Source organism: Sparus aurata, chromosome 21, assembly GCF_900880675.1.
Source record: "Sparus aurata chromosome 21, fSpaAur1.1, whole genome shotgun sequence".
NCBI classification, from domain to species: Eukaryota; Metazoa; Chordata; class Actinopteri; order Spariformes; family Sparidae; genus Sparus; species Sparus aurata.
Genome location: NC_044207.1, coordinates 18820944 through 18845785, shown reverse-complemented (window position 1 = coordinate 18845785; position 24842 = coordinate 18820944). Strand labels below are relative to the sequence as shown.

The window sequence follows — 24842 nt, the reverse complement described above, 5'->3', positions numbered from 1 at the left end:
TACGGGGGGGCTGCAAAGCCTAAGGAGAGAAACTGTTAAGAGAGGAAACACACATATATATATATACACACAGTGAGTGGACAGATGGGGGTATACTCACTCACACACACACACACACACACACACACCAGTGGGCCTGTGTTGGTACACTCACTCACACAGGCGTGCATACACTGCAGGGACACGGTGGCAAGTTCATATCAGTGCTGCTGTGCCCTCTGCACACAGAGAGGCTGCCAGCGCTCTCTGACCCATCTTTATTCAGTTATGATAATGCAGTGTCACGCAGGTACAGATTATGTTAAGGTGTCTGAGGGGAGAGCTCGAATGGAGGGTGAGAGCTCTGAAACTGCGAGTGTCATGTGGAGAACGTGCCTGCCCGAGACTTCATCCGCTGTGATTCGGAGATGCCTCAGCCTAAAGAGCTTCAAGTTATAGCTAAGAAAAATCACAGTGTTTGGTATTTTCACTGCTGCCAATAAGGGAGATGGTTTCTATCATTAAATTCATTGTGTATTTGATCGTGAAAAAAAGTACTTGTTTTGAGTACTAGCATGTAATCATATTCCAGCATTAGGTCATTTTCCACACAAAATTTTCTTTGCACTTGGCCATCATTTGTATTAGTGTGCTTAAATGAAGATTGATTCCTGATGAAGAATTGTTCAGTGTATTTACCGTGCTGTAGTTGTTATGTGCATCCAGGTGCGTGCTAACACTTTTAGCTTAGCCGCTACAGTGAGGATTTTAAAAACAAGTCCCCCTCCACTTCAGTTGATTGGAAGAATACTTGCAGCCCTGTTTTGCAGTGAAGCTCCAGAAATGATTTGTGGACCATAAAACTAAAACTGAGTTTCCAAATTTTTTTTATTTTTGTGTGAACCTCTCCTTTCATGTGCACAAAGCACAATATCAACAAACTTTATATGGACCCTAATATGCTCCCTGTTTTAAACAAGGGTCCCTGTATTAAAATCTAGTTTTCAAGACTTTCATTTGAAGCTTTGAACGGCCACACACAGATAGAATAAGTACAAACACAAGCTCCAGTCACACACCTGAGAACCATAAACCTTTGATTTGTGATGATCCGTGACATTATGTTTATTTATTGTGTTTATTATTTGTACATATTGATTGCCTGTCTGTGCGTCAGGGAGAGCTGACTGAAGTTTGTTGTCATTTGAATAACAAATCGAATGTATTCAATATAATTCAATATGTATTATTAAACAACATTTGACAGGTCAATTCCTGGCGTGGCAAAGAGTTTTGCCTCAGTAACTGTGTGTTTAAACAGAACCTGCCTTTACTGCACTGGCATCCTGTGTGCCAAAGGAGAGATTTTAAGATATCCCTGCTTGTCTTCACAGCACTGGATTGGCTCTGGCGTCGATACATCTCTGATTTACTTGGAAGGTTATGAAGCACGCAGACCCCTCAGGTCCTCTGGGACAGGTTTGCTCAGTGTTTACAAAACCAGGCAGGGTGAAGTAGATTTGAGTTTCTTTGCTCCACACCTAAATTATTAAACCTCAGTTGCATCATGATAAAAGTCTGAAATCATGAACATTTTTTAAGTTGAGGCCCTGAATCTGTTTATGTGCTCAAATTTTAAACCTTTACTGTTGTTGAGATATGAAAGAGTTTTTATATCTACATTAAAATATTTGTCTAAAGGGGAAACCTTACTTTTTCTTCTCCGCAATCTTTGTCTTGATAATCTCTCTTTAAGTGGGCCATGACGAAGCCATTCATTTTAATCTACTCGAGGGGGTTAGACTGTGAAGAGCACATCGCTTCACACAAGAGCACTTTAGACAAATGATTCACGACACGTTTCAGGTAGCTGAGACAAAAGCAACGCGGCTGACACTCTTTGCTCGTCGATCCTCAGCGGAAGAACACCGTGAAAGGTCTTCAGAGTCGCGAGACTCTGACAAGTCGTGAGCCACAGATAATAAAAGATTTTCCTTTTTTTTTTATTATAGTGAGGAAGCTGAACGCTGACAAGTTGATCGCATGGTTTGAGGAGTGCCATAAATTCCTGTGTGTCAGAGAAACAACATCCAGAACAGAGAACGACAATGGTTAAGACATGCTCTTCATCGTTTTAATCCGTGTGTGTGTGTGTGTGTGTGTGTGGAGGATTTTGCATGAAAGGCGTTGTGTGTGTGTGTATTTTTAAAATGCCTGTGCAAGAAAGCTCTTACATCTGCCAACCAATGCAAATAGATTACATGTATGCGTGTCTATTCTGCATTCAACACACACACACCCGCTTACACTCATGCACACACACACACACACACACACACTAACACAGTTCCTCCATGTGCACAGCCAGGGAGCAAATCACACATTCAGTGTAGGCAGCAGGCAGGACGACAGAAAGAGCTGAAAATAGGCGTCATGGAGGAGGGAAGGAGGCAGATGCGACATGATTTACAATGAGATCATTAACCTTGAGAAACAGAATGGCCTCTGCGACATAAACACTATCTCTCAGACGAACACCTTCCAAGAACAATAGCTTGTGCACACACACACAACACTCACACACAACTGCACAGACAAAAAACACATGCAGGTGAAGCAGGTACGCACTTGCAATGATGAGAGAGGAATTAATCTTTGAAATAAGTAAATAAAAACCAGATCCAAGCAGGGATTGATTAGTGTGTTTACACAAGCAACATGACTCAATAAAGCACACTTACAGCAACAGTATGAAGGCATTAATAAACCTATTTTTTGTTGTTGTTGTCAGTGGACACTATTTTCCCACAATACAATGCGCAAAATAAATGAAAAAGCATTTCACAACCACAAATTTGCCTCGGAAGGATCATCATCATTTTAATAAAGGCAGCATGCTTTCTGCTCTTGAACGTAAGTGGCAGCTACTCTCTGAAGATGTAGATATACATATATACACATATTATATATATATATATATATACACATATTATATATATATATATATATATATATATATATATATATATATATATATATATATATATATATATATATATATATATATATTATATATATATATATATAATATATATATATATATATATATATATATATATATATATATACACACACATACATACATACATACATAAATACATACATACATACATATATCATGTAACATTAAAACCTTCAAGCATGTTCAGATGTTTTATACTAAACTCAAAAACACTATTATTTGGCTACACCAAGCCTCCAGGAAGAGTGCCAGGCTCTGAAGCCAAACTGTGTAATTACATCGTCACGTGTTCCCTTGGGGCCCAAAAAGACTTTTCTTTTTGTAAGATAATGCCGTGGAAAAATTGAATGTAAAACAGTGGATATTCATTTTTATGAGCACCACAACCCCTGCGAAATGACTAGTTTCACTCACAGAATTTGAGCCCCACGGTCTGACAAACATTTGGAAAGTCAAGAAGCTTAAATCACTAATTCCCATTCAAGTTAGCCGGGCATCGAAACAGAAGTCTTACACCCAGGAAGTTGAGCCTTTTTGGCTTCATGCATCACTGAGCAGCATCCATAGGAATGAATAGGGCTCCACGACCAAAGCTGTAACCAGATTGCTGTGCGAAGACTGTTAGCATCGAGGGCCTGTGCAAGTAACTAACAGGTCATACATGTGGTGTTGTAATCGGCTGTTTTCACCTTGTCAGACAGAGCTGCAGCACTGGACAGTATGAGAAAACTGATTTAATATTTGAGCATTAAAGCATGTAAACCTATTCTAGAAGTAACCCAAAACACAATTATGAACTTGAACATGTGCATATAATGTCTCCTTTGATATCCAATAGTTGACATTACAGTAGGGAGAAAAGCCTTACCATTATTTTTTTGTAGATATAAGTTAATCAGCAAACACTGGGAGTTATCACACAATCCTTATTTATTTATCCACAATCTTACATCCATTCTATTATAAATCTTTAGTATGTAAATTATATTTCAATAAAACATTTGTGAACATTCTTTTACAGGTTAAGTCAGAGAGCGAAAGAGTCCCTCTGACAGATCCAAACATCTACAATCACACACTCACTAGACACAAATCAAAAGAAACAACAAACAAAAACATTCATCAACTGGCACAAAGGCTCATGGGATACAGACAGACAAAAAGCCCTTCCAAAGTGCATCATACAGCAGTCATGTTGCAATGCCTTCAAATAGAAACAATAAAATAGACAAATATGTTTTCCCAATATATTTGGCAATATATCACTCTTCTTGTTCAGATATGTATAAAAAGTGTCAACATTCTTCCTCCCGTCATGTTCAAAATATAAGTAACAACATGGTTTTAAAATAGTGGAAGACATTTTGGAGTTTTGTAAAATTCTCTGAATAGCAAAGCAATGTTTCAGTTTATTCAAGTCAGTATATTCACTCACAAAACAACCAGTGATTAAGAAATAAAAGGTCAATTTCAACATTGAAGCCTTCAAATAAAAAGTCCACATAAGACAACCTGAAGTATAAAAGTGATTTTGGACTTTCATTATTTGAAGGCCATATGCTGAGAATCAAACTGTTTCTGTCTGACACACTGCAGAACTTCTTTAGTAACATCACACAGCAACAGAACAAACATCTCTTTACATCTACAAAAAGCTACAATAAATAAAAAGTAGTCTTAATATGATTGTTTGTCCAAAAATCATCTAAAGGCTTTATGTATCTTAAGACAAAATGTCATCTGGCTTCACTAAACTTAATGCAAAATCATTGCTTGTCAAAACATGAGTGATGATTCAAGTTAGGCTGGAAGTAAAAACTAAAGATTTAAAGCACTGAAACTTATATTTTTGTATACGTGTTCCCTTTCGTTCACCCCTGAAGGCAAAGCTGGGGAAAGGTGCACACTCTTAGTGTTTACATGCATAGAAAACTTGACCTTTCATTTACTGCAATCATCAGAAACCGCCCTGCACGCACGTTTCCTGGAGATCAATTAAAACGGAACGGTGTGAAGGTTTTATCACAGTCCTGCTTCATCACGATTGCGACATAACAAATTAATTTCTGACAGCTGAAAAGGCAACAATCTTGACGTATGAGCTCTGCTCAACTTTGCTTTGGACATTAGATACTATGAGGAGCAAGTTTTTCCACCAGCAAAGTCTAATTCTACAACAGCATGATATCAACACACCGATTTCAAGGGTTAGTTACATCAAACAGTTCTCTAACGGTACATGTAAGCTACAGTAGTCAAACTAATTCAGTTAAGGTCAGAGAACACTTTCCACACTGTAAGTAGTCTAGGCAACTAAAACAACAAAACTTACTCTATAGAATTCTTGCCAACATCAGTTTACAGTCCCGTCTCATTCATGTAACATTTGTGTAAAATTGGTTTGAATGATATGACGATAGATGCTGTGATGATAAGATTTTAATTACAATGGGCCATTATGGATCACACGCATATGGAAAAGCAGGATATGATTTATGGCAACAGTATATTTTTATATATAAATTGATATTTTTGTATCAGTGTGATGAGGTACTGTTATGTTTCGTGTCTGAATGCTTATTTTATCAATAAGTGGTTTCTTAGTTGATTTTCAGGAAAATCTATGAAATCATGATAAATATTGATATGAAAACATAAAATTAAACGTACCGTGATAAAGAATTTCCCGATCCCAGAGGTAATTCACATTTGTCACCATTTAGAGAGCACATTACTCCCATTTTAAGGGACAGAAGTCCAACTTTACAAGACCAGGCAATAAATGAGACCTCAACTTATTGAACAACTGCACCGCAAAGTGAAGCAAAAAATGCAGCTTTAGATAAGCAGTGATGTAGTGGGGGAGCTATGGTAACACTTTATAATAACCGTTGTTAAGAAATAATACAAATTATTTCACTGTCAAATAAACGCAAAAGAATAATGATGGTTTTTATAAAGAGTAACTGAATATTCTCCATCTTCAATTATGCAGCAACCCTCCAGTTGCCTACAGAAGGATTGAGGTTTGATACCCTTAGTGCTACACTTAACACCGTCATCAAGCTTTTATAAAAGGTAGCGCATGCAAACATTCAACAGTGATTGTTATTCGTCATCGCTTTCAGTCTCTGTTCAGTCATCTAATATACAACACCTCGTGATCAAGCAGCTGGCTGAAAGAGACCTCTTTGAAATGCCGTAACCTTTTCAACGAGGACGCTAAACGTCAGACGACTCAGAGCCATGCACGTGAGCTGAAAACACCCTGAAGGATTCGTCAGTCAGTTTTACACCTGCTTCGCGTCCTTTCCCGTCACGTTCACAGGAGATCAGTTCCATCGTAGACCACAGGCTTGTCTAGGCTCAGATGATACAGCACTTTCTTTGAGATGAACCTGATTTACAGGAAAAACAGAGGAACATTTGCATTACATCGGCTGTTGCTCCTTCCTGACGAGAGTATTTTTGACAAAGCCCCTCACATGAGAGAAAGAGTGACTAACCTGGAGAAAGAGTTGTCAAAGATGAGTGTGTATTCTCCGGGGTTTCTGACTTTTAGTTCCCCCTGGATCGTCTCTTTGTGGGAGTTGCAGCGAGTCAGCGGGATCAAGACCTATGAAGAGCAAAGGATGGACATCTTGTTTGACATTAAAAGTAGAGAATCTCCTTATTGCATCCAAACTCTGGAAGATTTAAAGGTCTACGCCATTTTAAGTCAGTAAGTCTTGTGCTAACAACTTGTAAGCACATGTTTGCATACATCACCAGTTTTCTTTTTTCTTTACAGACTAATGTAGTGTCAGAAAGAGGCAAAATATTTCAGAAAGATTTCTTTGTCCGTGCAGCTTAATAAGTCCACCTATCACAGCCTATCCCTAAGTGGAGGATCTGTACACATACTCTCTTTATTCATACACAGGTGTCTCACCTTGGCCTGCTCCAGTGGAGTCTCTGTGCTCTCCCTGTAGACCACGCTGAAGGAGATGCTCTTCGGTTCGGAGGTGAACGTCCAGGTGACGGTAGGACCAGGCTCGCTCATGACGATGGGGATGGTGCTGTAACAGCTGGACTTGATGAAGAGCTCTCGGGAGCTGTCTCCAAAACCTGAGATGTCATCCACCGTGAAGCCAGTAGAGAGCCTACAGCACAGGGAATCAAAAAGTTCACCCATGTGTCGGGCTGTAACCAACAATTGTTTTTATTACTGATTAATCAAACCTGAAGTTTGTGTTACCACTTGAGGCGATTAATCTGATTTTACACAGCTCTCTCTGGAGCCATATAAGGCTTTGAAAGAGTTGTCTTACAGATGCAGTAGTGCTCTACAACACCTGCAAGCAGACTCAGTCATTACAGTTTTTGGTCTAGCTTTGCTCAACTTCACTTCAACAAGGCAGGCACCTGTTGACATGAAACCATAGAGCTTTCTTCAAAGTACGACAGAAGCAAAACACTTCCCACAACATGTGACACTACCCACACCACACACAGATTAGTTTCATGCTTCACTTCCCATCTTGAGATTTACAGCAAGTAAAAGCACAACTTCGGCTAAAAGTTGTAGAGTCTAACCTTGTGACCACATTTAAACGTAAACACAACTCTGATGCAGTTACCAGCGTAACTTTCACATCTCATGTGAGACTTACGTGAGCTCTCCAGACTTCAGCAGGCAGATCTCTGCATCCTGCACTGCAGCACTCACGTCGTCAGTATCTTCTGATGTGATGTTTTCTGCACTGGCACTGCTGTTTCTAGAAAAAGGGACAGATATTGAAGAAGATAATTATTTATAAATCTATATAATTATTTTCACATTTAAGTGTCAAACGATTTAATAGCCTCCACTGTACATGTACTGTATTCCACTTGAAAAAAAGTGGTATAGAATAAAAGAAGGTTAAAGTATTATCCAGCTTAAAGCAATGAAAAAAACAAATAAAAGCACAGAAGTATACACATTAAGTCCTTTTTTATTGTATGTAGAAAAATGTTAAAGCTGGAAAAAAAATCTTACTGAATTTCTCTTTACTGCTGCAAAAATGTCCAGGTTTCTGACCGTGATGTCAGCAGAATCACATTTGGAATACATTCAACTGATTGTTGTAAGGGTGGCGTGTTGTAAATAGAAATTATGTTTCTGGTATTGCCATTAGTCTCTCATGTCATGGTTAATAATCTCTATCACTGAGTCCCTGTGCCACAGTCATTATTCTGCTCTGTTTAATGCATGTGAGATACTTACAGCTGTGCTGCCCCCTGCTGTCCGTGTCCAGGAGAGCAGGCGGTGGCAAATGAGAGGGAGTCGCTGTCGTAGACCCCGCTCACCTCCTCCTCTGTGATGATGTCAAAAACACCATCTTCCAACTTGTCACCTTCATCAGCTCCTAGAGAATAAACATCAGCTATATGTTTAATATAGTAGTGTATGCTCCTCTCTCAATGTACTGTGTATGTTGAAAACAAAACCCAAAATACAGCAAGGGTGTAAATTAAACACATTACTCTAATGTGAGTGAGAGAGCTCGGGTTTTGTTACCTGACAGACTTGTCACAGCTCTCCCAGCCTGCAGCAAGCGTCTGAAAGGTGTTCCCGGTGTGCTGTTAGTCACTTCCTCCTGTGGGTGGCGCTCGACCACTGCACTGTGCTGGTTGTAACAGTCGCTGCAGCAGCGCTCTCTGTTGCCGCCCTGCTGGGTGCTGACTGTGTTACTGCAGCAGTAGTAGCAGAAGGGACGCCCACACAGTCTGGAAATAGACATTTCATGAGAAATGCAGATTATTAGAGAGCAGGGAAGACTTACAGAGGAGTAATGAAGTGAAGCTTATTTATTGAGAATGTCTGAAATCAATTCCAACAAATAGTTCAAATGTATTTTTTTATATCTTTACAGAGATAAAAATGACACAAATGCGAATCAGAAAATAATAACAAAAGGGAATTTAAGATGTTTTTTGCATAAAGTTGAGAAATCACTGCAGCAAAACCCAATTCATCTTCAGTTTTCAGCTTTTATCTTGGAATAGTTCACAGTTGCTGCTCTTAAACAGTGATGAGAGGCAACACGCCTCTAACTGTACCTACAAAACAGCTCAATACTGTAAGACAAAAGTAAAAGTTTACAGTTGTTTTTGCAAATCTTACAGTTTTCAATCAATCATCAAATTAAAGTTTTTCCACTGAGTGAAATCCTCAAATTCACAGCACATTTTCTCACAACCTCATATAGATTTAGATTCTGTGTAAAAGCCACAATACATGCGCCAGTGATGCATTCAAGTACACTGATTACACTGCTTCTGACTAACTTCATTTCTGGGTACAGTTGGTAAAGTTGGTCTAAATGTGAAGTGAAATGCAGAAACAAACTGTCAGTTGAAGTCAGTGACTCAGTTCCTTTGACATTTGTCCGTCTCCACCTTACCAGAATGACATTTCCCTTTTTGATGCTCTCAGTGATGAACGATGAATTTATTTACTTTTGGTATATCAGTTCTACAGAACACATTGAGTGCTGTGTATAAATCAATGGGCTGATTGCTCTTTATGCTTTGGTGCTCTAAAGGTGTTCATACAATGTTTTTCAACTGTGAAGAAAAAATGTCATTACACTTCAAGCTTAGAGGCAGTAGCATTGACATAAGGGTTGTCGTGGTGATATTTCTAATGGTTTATAATACAGAGGACTTTCTGACCTGCAGGTGTACTTGCGGAGCCACCAGCTGAACTGGCTATGACAGCCCAGACAATAGTTGACGTCCCTCTCTGTCTCCTCGTCCCGTAGTTTCTGCTCAAACTCTAGAGCATCGGTCTTCTGCCACAGTGCATCTTTCTCCCTACAGGGAGCACCATCAAGCGTGATTGTAAATTCCATTAAATCACACAGTACGCTGCATATTGTCGAACAAGGTGGGATGTTTGTAGCCAGTTGAAACTATTACAATTTAGGCAAACAATCAGGCATTATTTCACAACCCTGCATTGTGAATTTTGACATCTAATTAACCTCACTTACAAAAACAAATGGCAGATCAGATTAAGTCTAAAGTGACATGAATTATGTTTATACCTGATGAGTTCAACAAGCCTTTCCTCCAAATTTATTTTGGTCCGGTAAAGGTCATCAAGTTCAGCAGCTGTCCGAAGATCAAAGCTCTGTTTGTCCTGCGTGACCCTCCGTAGATTTTCGCTCATCTCCTGACAGGCCCGCTGAGCCACTGTTAGACCATCCTCAGACCTGCAAACACACAAACACAGGCTAATTTGTGCTGTGTCCCAAAGACATGAGGAGTCACAGATGTTTCCTTATGCTTCAATTTCTAAAAACAGTAAAGGCAGGTACGCCAAGTTCCTAGATAAAGCAGATGAAACAAAAAAATAAACATTGTGATCAAAACACACAAGATTAGAAACATTTTTTCACAGAGCTCCAATTTGGTCCAGAATGTGTGATTATGAATACAGTATCTCACCTTGATAAATTCTCTTTCAGATGGATTATCTCGTCTTCTTTCTGCTGGATGAGATTTTCAGACTCGGCCATCTGGATGTTTTTCTCCTCAATCTGTTGGCAATATCTCTGGTTCTCAGCCTGCGAATCAGTACAGCAAAGCAAGACATTATTTCTGGTTCTTTGTGAATTATGCCTGTGACCATAATGTTATGATTACTGTGGATTGTGGATGTACACAATGCAACTGGAGTTTGTGTTTGCATTCATCAATCCCAGACACGTAGAGCTGTGCATAAATGCGTTTTGACAGTTAGTTTAACAATTTCATCGAGGTAAAACAACCATGATTAAAAACATTTCGGCTGCTTGAGTGATTCGACAGAGTAGCAAACTTTTTTTGGGCGGACATGGAATCAGTGTGGCCTCTCACCTCCAGCTTTTTGAGTTTGTTCTCCAGGTCAGCTGCTTTCCCCTGCTCAGTCGTCAGCTGAAATCTCACTTCCTGTAACTCTTGCTGCACAGTCTGGATGAGAAAGACAACAAACCATACTGATGACGATTCTAATATTAGAGTAGATTTGGTGATGTTGCCTAATATTCCACAGTTAAGCAGTATGCAGTAACCAGGGCGCTGAGATCAGGCTACGCTGCACTAAATATTATGTTGCTATTTGATTCTTATTAGTTTTTAACTAATCTTTTTTTATAACACTTTATAATAACCATAATGAATAAATAGTATAGTTATCTATACATTAGGTATGTAACCTCTATACATTAGGTTATAGTTAATATAACCAGCAATAGGTAACAGTCAATAAGTTGTTCATACTAAGTGTCAACTAATGGTTAGAATTATTTGTAAATGGTTAATGAATACAATGCCGCCATTATAAAGTTACAACTAATGTTCATAAACCATTAAAATTGCTTGTTAAATGGTTTATAAGCATTTTATTGTTTATTCACTATAAATACTAATAATTACAGTTTAATTAACTATAATTCCATTAAGGATTTTTATTATAAAGTCTTACCATTTTTGGTACAAATAAACACAAGACTGAAACTAAAAACATCAGCAGGTCAATAAGCAGATTTCACCGTCAAATGTGTCTGCATGTGGCTGCAGAAACTGCTTATTCATATTTCTGAGGCTTATTTATGTTGATTTTGGTTTCAGTCTGACTTAAGAAGAAATCATTTCAAACACGAGAATGTTTAACCACATGTGACTTCTCCTTTCACAGAGCTGCGTTGTTACTTTACCCTTTCTGATGTCTGTCGTGCTCATGTGAATATATAAGAAGCCAATAATAACCTGCTTACACTCAAAAAAGATTAAAGAACTCAGCTTACAGCACAAACTGTAACAGAGTTACTGTTATGCATATGCATGTAAACCAACTTGCTGACCAATAGGGTGCCAGGTGACCCGCTGATCATTTTCTAATTCACAATGAAAATAAATTAATTCACAGTCGGAGCACACAGACATGCCAGTTTTACATGAGGAGAAGCAAAAGTTACGAGGGAACAAGGATATTTCTCATCCCATAAATGTGTATTTCACACCAAAAGAGCTTAAATATGCTGTTCATTGTGTTCCTGGTTGGATCAGTTTATGTGAATGGGAAATGTTTATCAATCACTTCAACATTTCAGTGGAAGAGCTTCTAGCTATGTTTAATATTGCACAAACTCTTTCAAATGTAGAAAAGGCATTTTCAACAAAAAATTCCGCTGCAATTAAAAGCAGTAAAATATCTGATTGAACTGTCATATAGGCCTAGTGTCAAACCATCTACCAAGTTGTACCAAGCAAACTAAGTTGTGTGTCCCGGATGTAAGCACCCAGCTTTAGCTGAAGTCGTTGTGACTGACCTGAAGCTGGCTGCCTTGGCTCATGGCTTGGCTGCTGAGCTGAAAGCGCAGCGCCTGAATCTCCTCCTTGTTTGTCTCCTGCACAGCTTCAGCCTCCTGCTGGGCCTTGCTCAGCTCCTGCTGCAGCTCCTGCCTGGTTACCAACAAACTCTTGTCGTTATGGAGCTGATCGAGCAGTCGCTGGTTCTCCTGACGTAGCTGCTCTATGCAGGTATTCAGCCTTTCAGCCTCCTCGGTCGCCTCCTCCTCCAGCTCTTGCAGCCTTGTCGACAGGCCCTCCCAGCGGAGCCGAGCCTCTTCTTTCTCAGCATTTAGCATACACAACTGAACACCGAGTTCTGCTGTTTCGGTGTTGGCTCTATGAAGTGCCTCCCTGGACTCAGTGTTCTCCATACACAAGGCTTCATAACGCTGCTTTAGTTTATTGAGCTCCTCTCTAGAGGCCGTCACCTCCGCAGCCAGACCTGCTCGAGCCTGAGCCTCGCCGTCCCGCTCCCGGATGAGAGCCTCCTCTCGCTCCCGGGACCGGAGAATCTCATCCACGTGCCGGCGGTTCAGCTCCTCCACCTGGGCTTTGAGTTGTTCTGCTAAGACACGGAGGTCCTCTCTGGAAGACTCCGTCACCTCCTGCAGTGCTTGAACTTTCATCCTCTCCTCAGCGCCTGCTAGAAGCTGAGCCCTGAGCTCCACCACCTCTTCCCGGAGTCGGTGCACCTCCCTCAGGTTGAGTTCCAGCTGAGCCTCAGCTATAACCAGCCTAAACGGAGCCTCTTTGGTTTCCATTGAGGATGTCTGATGCTCATCACGAAGCTTCAGCATTTTTTCATTGCTCTCTGCAGCTCCCTTTTCATCATGCAGCTCTGTGGTCCTGCTCTCCAGCTCCTCTGCTCTAGCTTGCAGAATCTCACATTTCACAGTCTGGTCTCTCAGTTTGGCCTCAGTTTCCTGGAGTTTTTCAAGTAACTCTGCTTGGCTTCTTTGGGACACTGTGAGGTTCTTGTCCAACTGTGCAGCTTTGGCAGTGAGCGAGTCCACTTCCTGTTGAGATGTAGCTGACTGTTTCTTCAACGAGAACTGAACCTCAAGAAGCTCCTTGTTCTCATGCTCCAGCTTCTTTAACTGAGCATCAGAAACCTCCTTTTGAACAAGCGACTTCTGGAGACTCTCCTCCAAATGCAGGTTTTCATCCAGAAGCTTCTTCTCCCGATCTTCCACGCACATCGTTGCAGCCTCTATTCTGCCTTTTAAGTGCTTTTCTGAAGCCCTCATAGCAGCTAGCTGGTCTAACAAGGCTTCCCTGCTCTCAGTCAGCTCTGTAATACTCTCCTCACTCTCCTTGACAGTTTGGAGTAGCTTGGTGTTTATTTCCATGAGATTGCTGCACTGGGCTTTATAGTCCTCAAGGTTCTTGGTTTGATCGCAGGACACATCCTCATTATCAGCAAGTCTGGAGCTCAGACTTTCTTTCTCAATGTTTAGCTTCTCCAGCTGCTCCTCTAAGTGCTTAATTCTCTCTGAACTTGCAGCTAGCTCTTTCTCTCTGTTTTTAAGAGTTTTTCTAACATCGAGGAGTTGGCTCTCAAGTTCCTTATTCTGACTACTGCTCATGCTCCATCGCTGCTTTTCCTCATCCCTCTCCTCCTGAAGTCTTTTCCTCAGCTCTTCTGCCTGCCGTTCTCTGCAGTCCAGCGATGCCTGTAGATTCTGAAGCTGGGCTCTCAAGTTCCCCGTCTCCTTCTCTTTTAAAGTCAGTGCCCCCTGAATGCGGCTGACTGCACTTTGGAGCTCCTCAAGACGTTTGAGTGCCTCCTTGTGTTCATCATGGGCTCCGGCTTTTACCTCGACAAGCTTCTCCTCGCTGTTCCTCAACTCTTCTTCCCTGATTTTTAGCTCCTGGGACAGACGCTCAGAGTTCCTGGTCCTGTCCTCAGCATCTCTCTTTGCCTCCAACCTCTCCTCCTCTGCTGTCTTGAGTTTATCCAGGAGTTCCTGGATTTTCCAAGCTGAGTCGCAGTAGCTCGCCGTTTGTTGTCCCTTTTCATTAAGAGCCTCATCCAACTTGGAGAGAAGCTCCATATTTTTGTTCTCAGCAGCTCTGAGTCTGTCCTGAAGTTCACTGTTTATTGCTTCCTGACTGGTTTGAAGTTGATTTGCACTCTCCTGATTGTCTGTTTCTTGGTTGGCTGCTGCAGACACTGAGAGACCAGAGGACTGCTGAGCTGCCAACAGCTGCCCTTGAAGGTCTTTAACCACGCCTTTCAGCTCAGCAGCCTCTTTGCCTAATTCTTGAACCCGTTCCAGAAGTTCCTGCTGTCTCAGCTCGGACTGGTCGAGCTCAATACGGAGGTTCTCTGCGATGTTGCAAGGAGAAGGTTCCCCCAGTTCCCCCAGGTCACCAAGGAGACTGTGACTCAAGTCGGGGATTGGCAGAAACTCGTGCGTCTGGTCAATGAATGCAACAAGAAGAAACCGTTTCAGGTGCTTTTAAATTCAAAGTCACATTTACAAAAAGATGTTTGCAAGACTGTCTAAGTAGAGGATGTATAAAATCAGGGTGTCAGGATTTTGATTCTAAATAAAAAAGTGATTCAACATCGAAATTTGCTTTGAAATTAGCTTCCAATTATAACATCCAAATCAAAGGGAGGATCTGCGTCTGATGAAAAACTAAAATAAAAACTAGTAGTGGTAGTACGAGTAACTCTGCCATTGAGATTTGGGTTTATTCCCTTTACCAGAGATCCTTCATTGATTTATCCTTTATCTTTTTATATAATAATTCGAAAATGTAAATGACAGTTGTCATCTGTATCCAGATGTGACAGTTTAAAATCAAACACCCGTTGTATATAATTGTGTGTACCTGTGAATGTGAGTAGCCGCTAACGAGACTGTTGATGCTGGAGCAGCGACTGGGAGGCTTCCACAGGAAAGCTGATGAGGCTGGGCCTAACGTTCGCCTATTTGACATCATGAGACACCAAATTAAGGTAATTTAAAACCTAATAAAAGACAAGTGAAAGATAAATGTTGCAACAGTGTCAAAACAAAAGAGGAACTAGGATTTACAGAAGGGTGTACAGAGGTGGCACTATAACAAAGTATTCACAACACTGGATGCTTTTCAAATGACAGTCAGAGGAATATGTTAAAAATATCTTCTCTAGTAGTTATGATAAGCTTCCCATTGCATCAGGCTTTTCGAAGGAAATGACAAGCAGAGCGAACGTTTGCCCTCAAGTCGAGAAAGAGACCACAAAAAAAAACAGTGTGCACACCTCATCAAACAGACTGCATCGGTACTGTCTAATGTAACTGTGATGTAAAATGTAAAAATAAAAAGCACATCCATGTCTCCTGCTGGGCTCCGTAAGATTCAAAGTTTGTGTTGTTGCAGGTGTTGCTGCGCTGCAGTATACTGTAAGATTTAAATAATAATCACAATAATGTGATGCACCACAACAACAACAACAACAACAACAACAACAACAACAACAACAACAACAACACAAATATACTTGGAAGAAATTGTGTCCACTGCCTGTCAAATGGCAACAAACTGATGACAAGGAAGTGAAAGGTTTTGGCAAAGGTGCTGACGTGAGGAACGGCGAGCAGCGCTCACACGCTGTCGGCAACCACACACTCTCACACAGAGGAGAAAAAAAAGGAGCTGTGAATGTGCAGTGATCAGATAATTAAGTGTTACTTCAAGTTGTGAAATACTCAAAATTGCTTCACCACAATGTAACATTATTTGTACTCAACCGGGGTGTTATTTCAAATGAGTTAAATCCTGTGCTGTCTCAGATCAATTAACAAATCATTTCCAAACCCCAGGCAGGAAGAACTCCATGTTCTTATTTCTCAACTCTGTTTGTTCAACAAAATAACACACAGGTGCAAACGTGTTTTTCTTCAACAAAAGTTAGAAAACTGACTATTTCACAAGTGTAAACAGAAAACTGTGAACATTGTTTACCTCGCAAAGTTTGGCCAATCCGCATCGAGGTCATAACCTCTGGCCGCCACATCAAATTGGATCTGGTTGAGCTCATAAAGATGGTTGATTATGTCAGCAGTGAGGTGAGACTTGAGGAAAGGACTCCGGGCATAATACCAGTCACTGCATGAGAAAAATACAAACAAGAACATACATGAAACACGATGCTGAGGACAAGGACATACACATATGCATTTTATTTCACAGAAATGTTTCCGTATGCGGTTGGTTATTCACTGCGTTTAAAATATATTTTATGCTGTTTGTGTTAAGATAAGATTATCTTTACTACGTTTTATTGATCCCATGCAATCACACAAAGCAAAGAAAAAAACAACCTGCAAAAACAGACGCAAGCTTGAAAATAAAACAAACAAAGCCTCTATACAGGAAAAAATGAATTCACTTATAGAAACACTAATCTGACCCTCTACTGTTCTGAATTGATTCATAATCAATGCGTATTTTAACTGTTGAATGAACTCCACTGCAAGATCTGTGAAGCACCAATACAGTGCACAAAGGCTGGAGTTATCTTGTAGTTGATCTTTAAAAAAGGCAAGATTGTGAGTGTATTTTGGATTTATTAATTGAATAATGAGCTTTGCGAGACTAAGTTGAGCACCAGCTGACCAACTCACACTGCAGAACTTAACAGAACTCTCTAACTCTGGTCGGTAGAATAAAACAACTCCATCCACGGACAAGGCTCAACAGCTGTTTTAGACCCTATCCCCAGCACATTTACATCAATGTTGACACTGCTGATTACTTGTAATGGCAATAGTAATAACAATAACTTCATTTATATAGCACTGTTAAAAAAAGATATTACAACGTGCTTTGACGGACAAAGCAAATGCAGGAAACTCAGGAAGACAAAACAACAGAATAAACTCTCGACAGTGATGCCAAACACAAGGATGCCCAGGCAAAGAAGTGTTGTTAGTTAGTGAGCACTATCTCATACAAGTAAACAAACAAAAACTGATAGATGATATATCATTTTTTTGACATGTGATTAAAGCACCCAAGTTATGACCCTTGGCCTTCCTCCTTGTTGCGTGTTGGGCTTGAATTTGCCATTTTATGCTTTTTAACTAAAAATGGTGCCAATATCGACACTAACTGTGAGCTTTAGAGGTGCTAGTCGGTGGATTTTACCTGACTAGCTCTAGCTAGCTCTTTTCTCCTGCTTCCATTATTTATGCTAAACTAGGCTAAGCTATGATTGGTGTGAGCTGACACTAACACACTCACACAGAAACAAAATACAGTCTATGACACATACGCGCGCGCACACACACACACACGCACACACAGACACAGACACAGAAAACACACACACACACACACACACACACACACACACACACACACACACACACACACACACACACACAGAAAACACAGACACACACACACACACACACACACACCATCTGCTATTGAAAGACAGACAGCCGGCCTACAGAATATGATTGAATCAATTTTTATCCCCATTTTGTCCAACTTTCTCTTGAAAAAGATCATAAAATCATTATTCGGGTCGGTTATGATTTGGTCACCCCCAATACTTTAGTTAGTAAAAACAAACTGCTGAGGAAGTGAGATGTGAGTGTGGGTGTCTTAGTGGCTGTTGTGTTTTCTGTAAAACAGAAATAAGATATTCATGAAAATCAGGAAGAGAGAGTCACACTTCCTTAGAAAGTACGTAGTCAAACCATAAAGCACCTCCACAGAATAAAATACGCCTGAGCAAATTGACAGGAACAAAAGTGACAAAATAATCTGTACATACAGATTGTATCAGAATGTGATTGTATGTTTGAGTCTTCTGACCTTGTGACCTTCTGGTTTATAAGACACTGCTGGAGCGTGTCAGCAAGACGCTGGTGAACGAGTGAGTAGCGAATGAAGGCCCGTCCTTTCCCCAGTGACGTCTTCAACTGAGGACACACAAACATACACACTTTAATGTATCTTCACAGTCATGTACACACTGACAAATTACCTCATCCTGATGTGGAATGACCTCAAAGACAGTCATTGCTCTTTTATCCGATCAGTATCATACAGGTTAAAGTATTTCACAGGAATTGGCTCCTGTTTTCTGAATATCTCTGTGTGACATAGTGATAAATGCAGTTATTTCCCTCTTGTTGATTAATTCTCAAAAGTCTCAAAAGCAAAACTGTCCTTCACATTTTCCCACTGTCCAAAATTATGTCTTCAGATGTTTTTTTGACCATAAACAGTCCAAAATCAAAGATATTTGGCTAATATTGATAAAAACAGAGAGGAAAAATGTCACTGTATTGACTAATTTCAGCTTTGGTTCTAAATTAAGCCCACTCTAAAGAACATTTAAGGACATCTGAATTTAAGGTCATCGCTGCATAGACAGTAAACTGAGAGTGTCTGTCTGAGAGCCCAGACTCTCCAATACATTAGCAGATGGAGGGATTTAAGAGGGACAACAGACACACAGTTCTACCATCAGGACACCAGCTGGACACTTACATCAGTGAGTGACAGACAAAGGACAAGAAGTGTAAAAGTAAAATTTTAAGTAAGAGTACAAAAGGTATCCAACAAGTAATTAACATCAAGTAAAATCCACACCTTTAAAAAAGAAGAATACTGATTTTGTAAATTCCAAAGGGAACTTTAAACCACATGCATTTTTTCTAATGAATCAACATCAATTTTCATAAAACACATTTGCATAAAATGAGGCATGTGGTCTTGTTAGGGTTACAAAACAGGACTTAATCATTTATTAGTTACCTCTTGCTAGTAAACAGCTTACTAGCGCTGATTTGTCAATTCAAGAAAGACTGAAATCGAATATTGTTTCTGTCATTATTACAAACGCAATGTTCAACATTCGAGCTTCTTAAATGTAGGGACTCTCTGCTTAGTACTTTACAAAGGTCTACTGTAAACTTATAATAGGGATTTCTTTTTGTTTAAGTCGCTTTTTTGGACAAAAAAGTAAGACATTTCCTGGTTTCAGCTTCTGAAATGTGAAGAGTTCCTACTTTTCTTTGTCATTTGTATCTGGATTAGTGGTCAGTAAAGATCACCTTGGTTCTTGAAGAAATTTCAAAAGGCATACCAATCAATCAATCAATCAATCAATAAAATAAGTGTAGGATGATTTGATAATGACAACAAACATCTGTTTTGTATTCTGCTACGCCACTCTGATAGACTTCTGTCTCTCTGGATTTGACGCCACCGCTGCATCTCATATTGCAAGTGACACAAAAGCCACTTTGAAATTCAACATGAGCGGCCGCAGCATCCAGACTGATACGTTTCTGTAAAAATCCGTGTTTCATGGGTTTTTTTGCAGTTAACATGTCTGAAAAACATTCTGATTACCATCTGGATATACCAAAAAAATACTATTTGGGGCTGGCAGTCTGAACAAAGGCTTAGTGACCCATTCCCAAAATAGGATATGGGATGTGCAATTTAAGTATTCAATATAAATCAACACTAACAAAAGGACAGTGGGTTGGAAGACATGAAAGAAAACTCATTAGTCATGACACACATTCATATTTTCAAGAAGATCACTGAAAAGATTGAGATTAGATGATTGTTTACTTGCTTACTTTATAGAGAGTAAACCTGAAACAACTAGTCTATTGAACAATTAGACAATATACATAAAAGAAAATATCTGATGCACTATTAGGAGCAGCAAAACGGCAAACAGCTGCTGGTTCTCGCCCCTCAAATTTTGACGATTTGCTGATTTTCTTCATCACGTATGATAGAATGTTACAAAACTAACATTTTTAAGATGTCTCCGAAGGCTTAGCAAATTGTAATTTTGTACATTTAAAAGACTAAATGATTAATCGAGTGAGAAAAAAATCAGCATGACTATTGTTAATGAAAATACCTGTTAGCTCTGGCCCTGTTAGAGAGAACAACATGGCTTGTACATGCATCACACACAAACTCATTATCAGGCACACAGAGGGATTAACAACCTACAAATTAAATACAGTGCAAACACGGACTAATTCATCCACAGTTATTCCAGCATCAAGCTCACCGCTGTGAATTCCCAGGATAGAAGGAGCGGGAGAAATAGTGCAGTACAGCAGGTAACAGTTGTAAGGCAGCAAGTAAATTAGCAGCGCTGAGTCTTACTGTACCCCACCGAGCAGGGGATTAGTTACATGGTCACTGCGTATTTGTGTGTGTCGCACGCCATGGCAGGGCCGAGGCACCGAGGTGATTGTGTGAGTGTTGCGGAGGAGGATTACCTCAGGGATGGACTTAACAAAACGGATGCCATCGTTAGCTCCCTTGATCTTAATCAGGCAGTCGCAGAAGTAATCCCAGTAGTCTTTCCTCTGGCCAAGGAAGGTTGTCTTCTCTTTCTGGTCAAACTGACAAAACACATATCACCTCATTACTGCATTACCTAACAATGTCCTGCAGTGTGTAGTTCAGGATTACATTCCGATTGAAATTAATCTGCAGGTTCAGTCCCCTCCATGGTTACAAGTTCACATAATCTAATTTAAGATTTTGTTCTTCCACAAACACTTGAACAGAGTTTTATGGTCTGTGACAATGAAACAAAGAACACATTTATACTACTTGAAATAACAGGTCTTTAGTGTTTTGTTATAAGGGGACACTACACAAAAAGATTCAGAGTCACTGGTGAAGAGCACTGTTTCCCAATCCTGTTCATTTGTAAATCTTTTTAGCAAAGCGATACTACTTTCCAAATACTAATACATAATACTGTAACAAGAACTTCTAACTTCGGTACAAATGCTTGAAAAATATTGTTATTTGATTAAATCTTCGATGCCATGGTGAAACCTTGACACAACCCTGAGGGCATGAAATTTACAAAATATGAAAAAGCATGTTGACTGTGTATTTAGCACAACGACATCTAAGCTAATTAAGGATGGTATGGCACGGGTGCGACACTGACAAAACCGTTTCAAATATTCAGAGTTAATATGTATAAATATATATCGATTTCTTTGACAACACTAGTGCTTAGTCACAAAACCTTGTCAGATGTGTTCACTCTAAAAAACACATGATCTCCTCTCAGGTTTTTTGTTTTAATGGCCTGAAAAGTTATAACTCTCCAATACTTCATAAGAAACAACAATGATTTAAAAGAGGACGGAGAATGTGAGAGTTGTAACATGGAAATGTAACATTTCTTTTTCCTCACTTTTGAAACAGGTTAAAACCCCTTAATATTCGTCTTGTGAGCCTTTTCGGGTCAAGTTTGAAACAACTGCTCTGGAGAGCCACATGAGCACACTTTTAACTCAGACTTAATCATCCTCACAAACTCGTGTGTTGTTGTATCAGAGGTTGTTTACCTGCAGCAGGTACTCCAGCTTATAGAAGAACTTGTGTAGGTTGCCGCTGTCATCCGTTATGGGTTCACCACACTCCGTGTGTTCTTTACTCAACTCTAACACAGCATCTAAACAGGACAGCGTTATTCACACAATATCGTGTTACGTTTTTGTTAAAACATAAACGGGAGGAAACGGTAGAATATGCGCAGTTCTTTGCTCCGACAACACATTTTGTGACGTTTCTATTAGTGAGAGATCCTCATCAAGCGCAGAAGCTTTTGTTGATGAATGCCTGTGACTGATTTGTTGTTCATCTCCTGTTGGATCCTTAAAGCACACATTAAACATGCTGTCGGAGAAATGCTGCAAGAGATGGTGTGAACAGCTTTATTACCATGCAGATCTCTGATTATCCTCTGCAGTTGATTATCTCCAACTGATGAGGACGAGGCCATTGTGGGCTGAGGGTAGTGTGGTCTGAAGATTCTGCAAGTGGGATTGAAGTAACAGACATTGTGATTATTTTAGGATAATGCAAAATCGTCCTTATGATAGAAAACACTGTTCCTCTCACCTGTGCCTCAGAAAAATCAAATAAACAACAGCATGTGACTTTAAAAATATGCCAAAGCTGCCACCACTAGGAGGTAAACATAAAAATAGTGCTGCCCTGAATTAGTTTCCCTCATGCTGTAAAAACCTTTTTTCTACAATACAGCGTTGGGTTTCGTAGTCTTAAACAAACAAGCGTATTTAGATGTTATGTCTGGGTCCATGAATGTGTTGTGGAGACACTGGAGACACCACAGGAGCTCAGTAAAGTTAGCTAAATGTGCAGCAGTCTGCCTGCCAGAGGAGGTACAACATGTACATCACGACGACAGGTGAAAGCCTCTCGCTGCTGATAGCGATATTGTCCTTATCACATCCCCTGACACGAGATTTATCTGCTGTCATCCACCGTCGCCATTATAAACCATTTCAGTTGACTAAAATCACTTTCAAACTGCTTTAGAAATGCAACAAACCGTGACATAAACATCCGATTTGTCAAAGCTGGCGAGAGCTGTCGGACATGCACCTGCTCGCAGCTCCTCGTCTCCCGGTCCTATTTACTGTACATTTATGTTCAACGCCGTGGCAGTTTGGTTGTAAACAAAGCTAAACACTTAAATATGGAATAAATAGTTAAATAACACACGTACTTGATGTGTAATATTGTCCAGACTGTCCAGTTTGTAGGTGATACAGCAGAAACTTGCTACCGTTAGGGGCGGGCTCTGTGTATGATTGACAGGCCGAACGGACGAATGGCAGTCCGTTACTGCTGCTAATCGATCCTAGTTTGGTTGAGTGGAGAAGTAAATAAACAGAAACCTGAACCTTCAATTTTATGAAATATAATATCAGAATGTCTCCAAGAAAATCATGTTTACTTCTTAAATCTTAGATTTCATGTTAATTTTAGCCTAAAGACGCCCAAAACTTAAAACATAACATTGTTGACAAATAAATAACTAATGTTATTAAGATGCCTTATATGATATGCAGAAATTAAAAAAGATGCATACATCTATGATGAAGAATCTTTAATTGACTATTTGGTTCTTAAGAAATGTCTTTTATTAAACTCAATAAAATGGTCAAGTCAAGTCTATAGTCTTTAACATTCAAGCCCCAGTCAAAGTTTCAAGTCAATACTGCCCATCCAAATGTTTTCTTGGTTTTACTCAAGACTTGTTTCCACATTTGCTTTGACTGTAAAACTGAAATATTACAGAGATAAAACGTAAATCAGCACACAAAACTTTCCATGTACATGTATAAACTACATATATGCACTCGCTTTATCTATGTCAAAGCAAACACTGTTTTTTCTTAAAAGAAAAAAGATACAATTAACAATTTTTTCAAACTCATATTCATTGGCCTTGGCTCATTTTCTGTGAAGAACATGTATCAGAACACATTTTCAATGACCACACAATGTACACTCCCCCTAGGTCCTGTGTGTGTGTGTGCGTGTGTTTGTGTGAAAGTGTGAATTTTGTGTTTCTGCCCCTGCCGTTCCCACACAAGGTTGCAACATTGTTAAAAAATTAACATACCAACACTGTCTGCTCTCACATTTCCGCACCCTCTGTCTTGCGGGAACCAGTCTTTATTTTCTCATACTCTATCCCAGCTGCAAATTGGGGGCAGGACACAATATATATAGCTTTGCCAGTGTAGTTCTTTATCACAGCTGATCAAGAAGGCCAAAAGATTATCTGCTCAGAGGGCCTTGGAATTGATTTCGGAAGAGAGAGAAGCTTTTGATGATGATGCAGAGGAGGATGTTTCAGAATTTGAGGATCACATTTTTGAAAATTCAGACCAGCTCGACGGCGGAGAGACAAGCTAGCTGCCATCAGGACAGTGTGGGACAAGTAGGTGCGCTGTCTCCCCATTTTACAACCCTGGGTCTAATGTCACCATCGATGAGCAGCTGATGCCATTTAGGGGCCGCTGCCCCTTTAGGCAATATTTTCCATCTAAACCTGCAAAATATGGTAGAAAGATCTGGGCTGCCTGTGATGCCACTTCCTCACATGCTTGGAACTTACAAATCTACACGGGGAAACCTGATGGAGGAGCCCCTGAGAAAAAATCAAGCAATGAGAGTTTTCCTGGACATGACTCGGGGACTCAGTGGACACAACATCACATGCGACAATTTTTTTACCTCGCACAAGCTGGGATAGGAGCTCCTAAAGAGGAAGCTGACCATGGTGGGAACAATATGGGAAAAACAGTCTGTCAAGTCTTCCAAGTTTGTGTACACGGCTGACATGTCCCTGGTATCCTATGACCCCAAGATAAGCAGGAGCATGGTACTCATGAGTACCCTGCACAGGGATGGGAGATGGGATTATAATGCCACAAAAGTAGGGGTGGACAACATGGACAAGCTGGTGACTGCCTACAGCTGCAAGAGGAGGAGCCTACACTGACCACCGGTGATATTCTGTAACATTTTGGACATCTTAGCATACAATGCCTTTGTCATCTGGATGGCAGTGAACCCAGAATGGAACAGAGGGAAGGTCCAGAGGAGACGCCTCTTTCTTGAGGAACTGGGAAAAGAACTG

The 24842-nt window shown here is 40.1% G+C and overlaps 1 protein-coding gene across 1 annotated transcript; it reads right to left on the bottom strand.

The window, feature by feature from the left end:
* Nucleotides 1-3907: 3907 nt before the first annotated feature.
* On the bottom strand, nt 3908-23026 carry fyco1b (FYVE and coiled-coil domain autophagy adaptor 1b). Its single transcript, XM_030403715.1, has 18 exons — nt 22917-23026; nt 22106-22197; nt 21730-21836; nt 20635-20760; nt 18188-18294; nt 16325-16468; nt 15206-15302; nt 12343-14784; nt 10889-10981; nt 10478-10596; nt 10075-10242; nt 9701-9841; nt 8544-8752; nt 8250-8391; nt 7654-7758; nt 6933-7143; nt 6508-6617; nt 3908-6399 (listed from the first exon to the last, which is right to left on the bottom strand). Exons 2-18 carry the CDS (start codon nt 22164-22166, stop codon nt 6324-6326), a joined length of 4458 nt encoding a protein of 1485 aa, XP_030259575.1. The 5' UTR covers nt 22167-22197; nt 22917-23026; the 3' UTR covers nt 3908-6323.
* Nucleotides 23027-24842: the final 1816 nt, after the last annotated feature.

Excerpts from the sequence above, each read along its gene's own strand:
- fyco1b (XM_030403715.1), bottom strand. The coding sequence starts at position 22,166 with ATGGCCTCGTCCTCATCAGTTGGAGATAATCAACTGCAGAGGATAATC. Across the intron at positions 10,597-10,888 it reads ACAAACTCAAAAAGCTGGAG|GCTGAGAACCAGAGATATTG; the intron begins GTGAGAGGCCAC and ends ACTGATTCGCAG. Across the intron at positions 8,753-9,700 it reads CTCCGCAAGTACACCTGCAG|ACTGTGTGGGCGTCCCTTCT; the intron begins GTCAGAAAGTCC and ends GTCTATTTCCAG.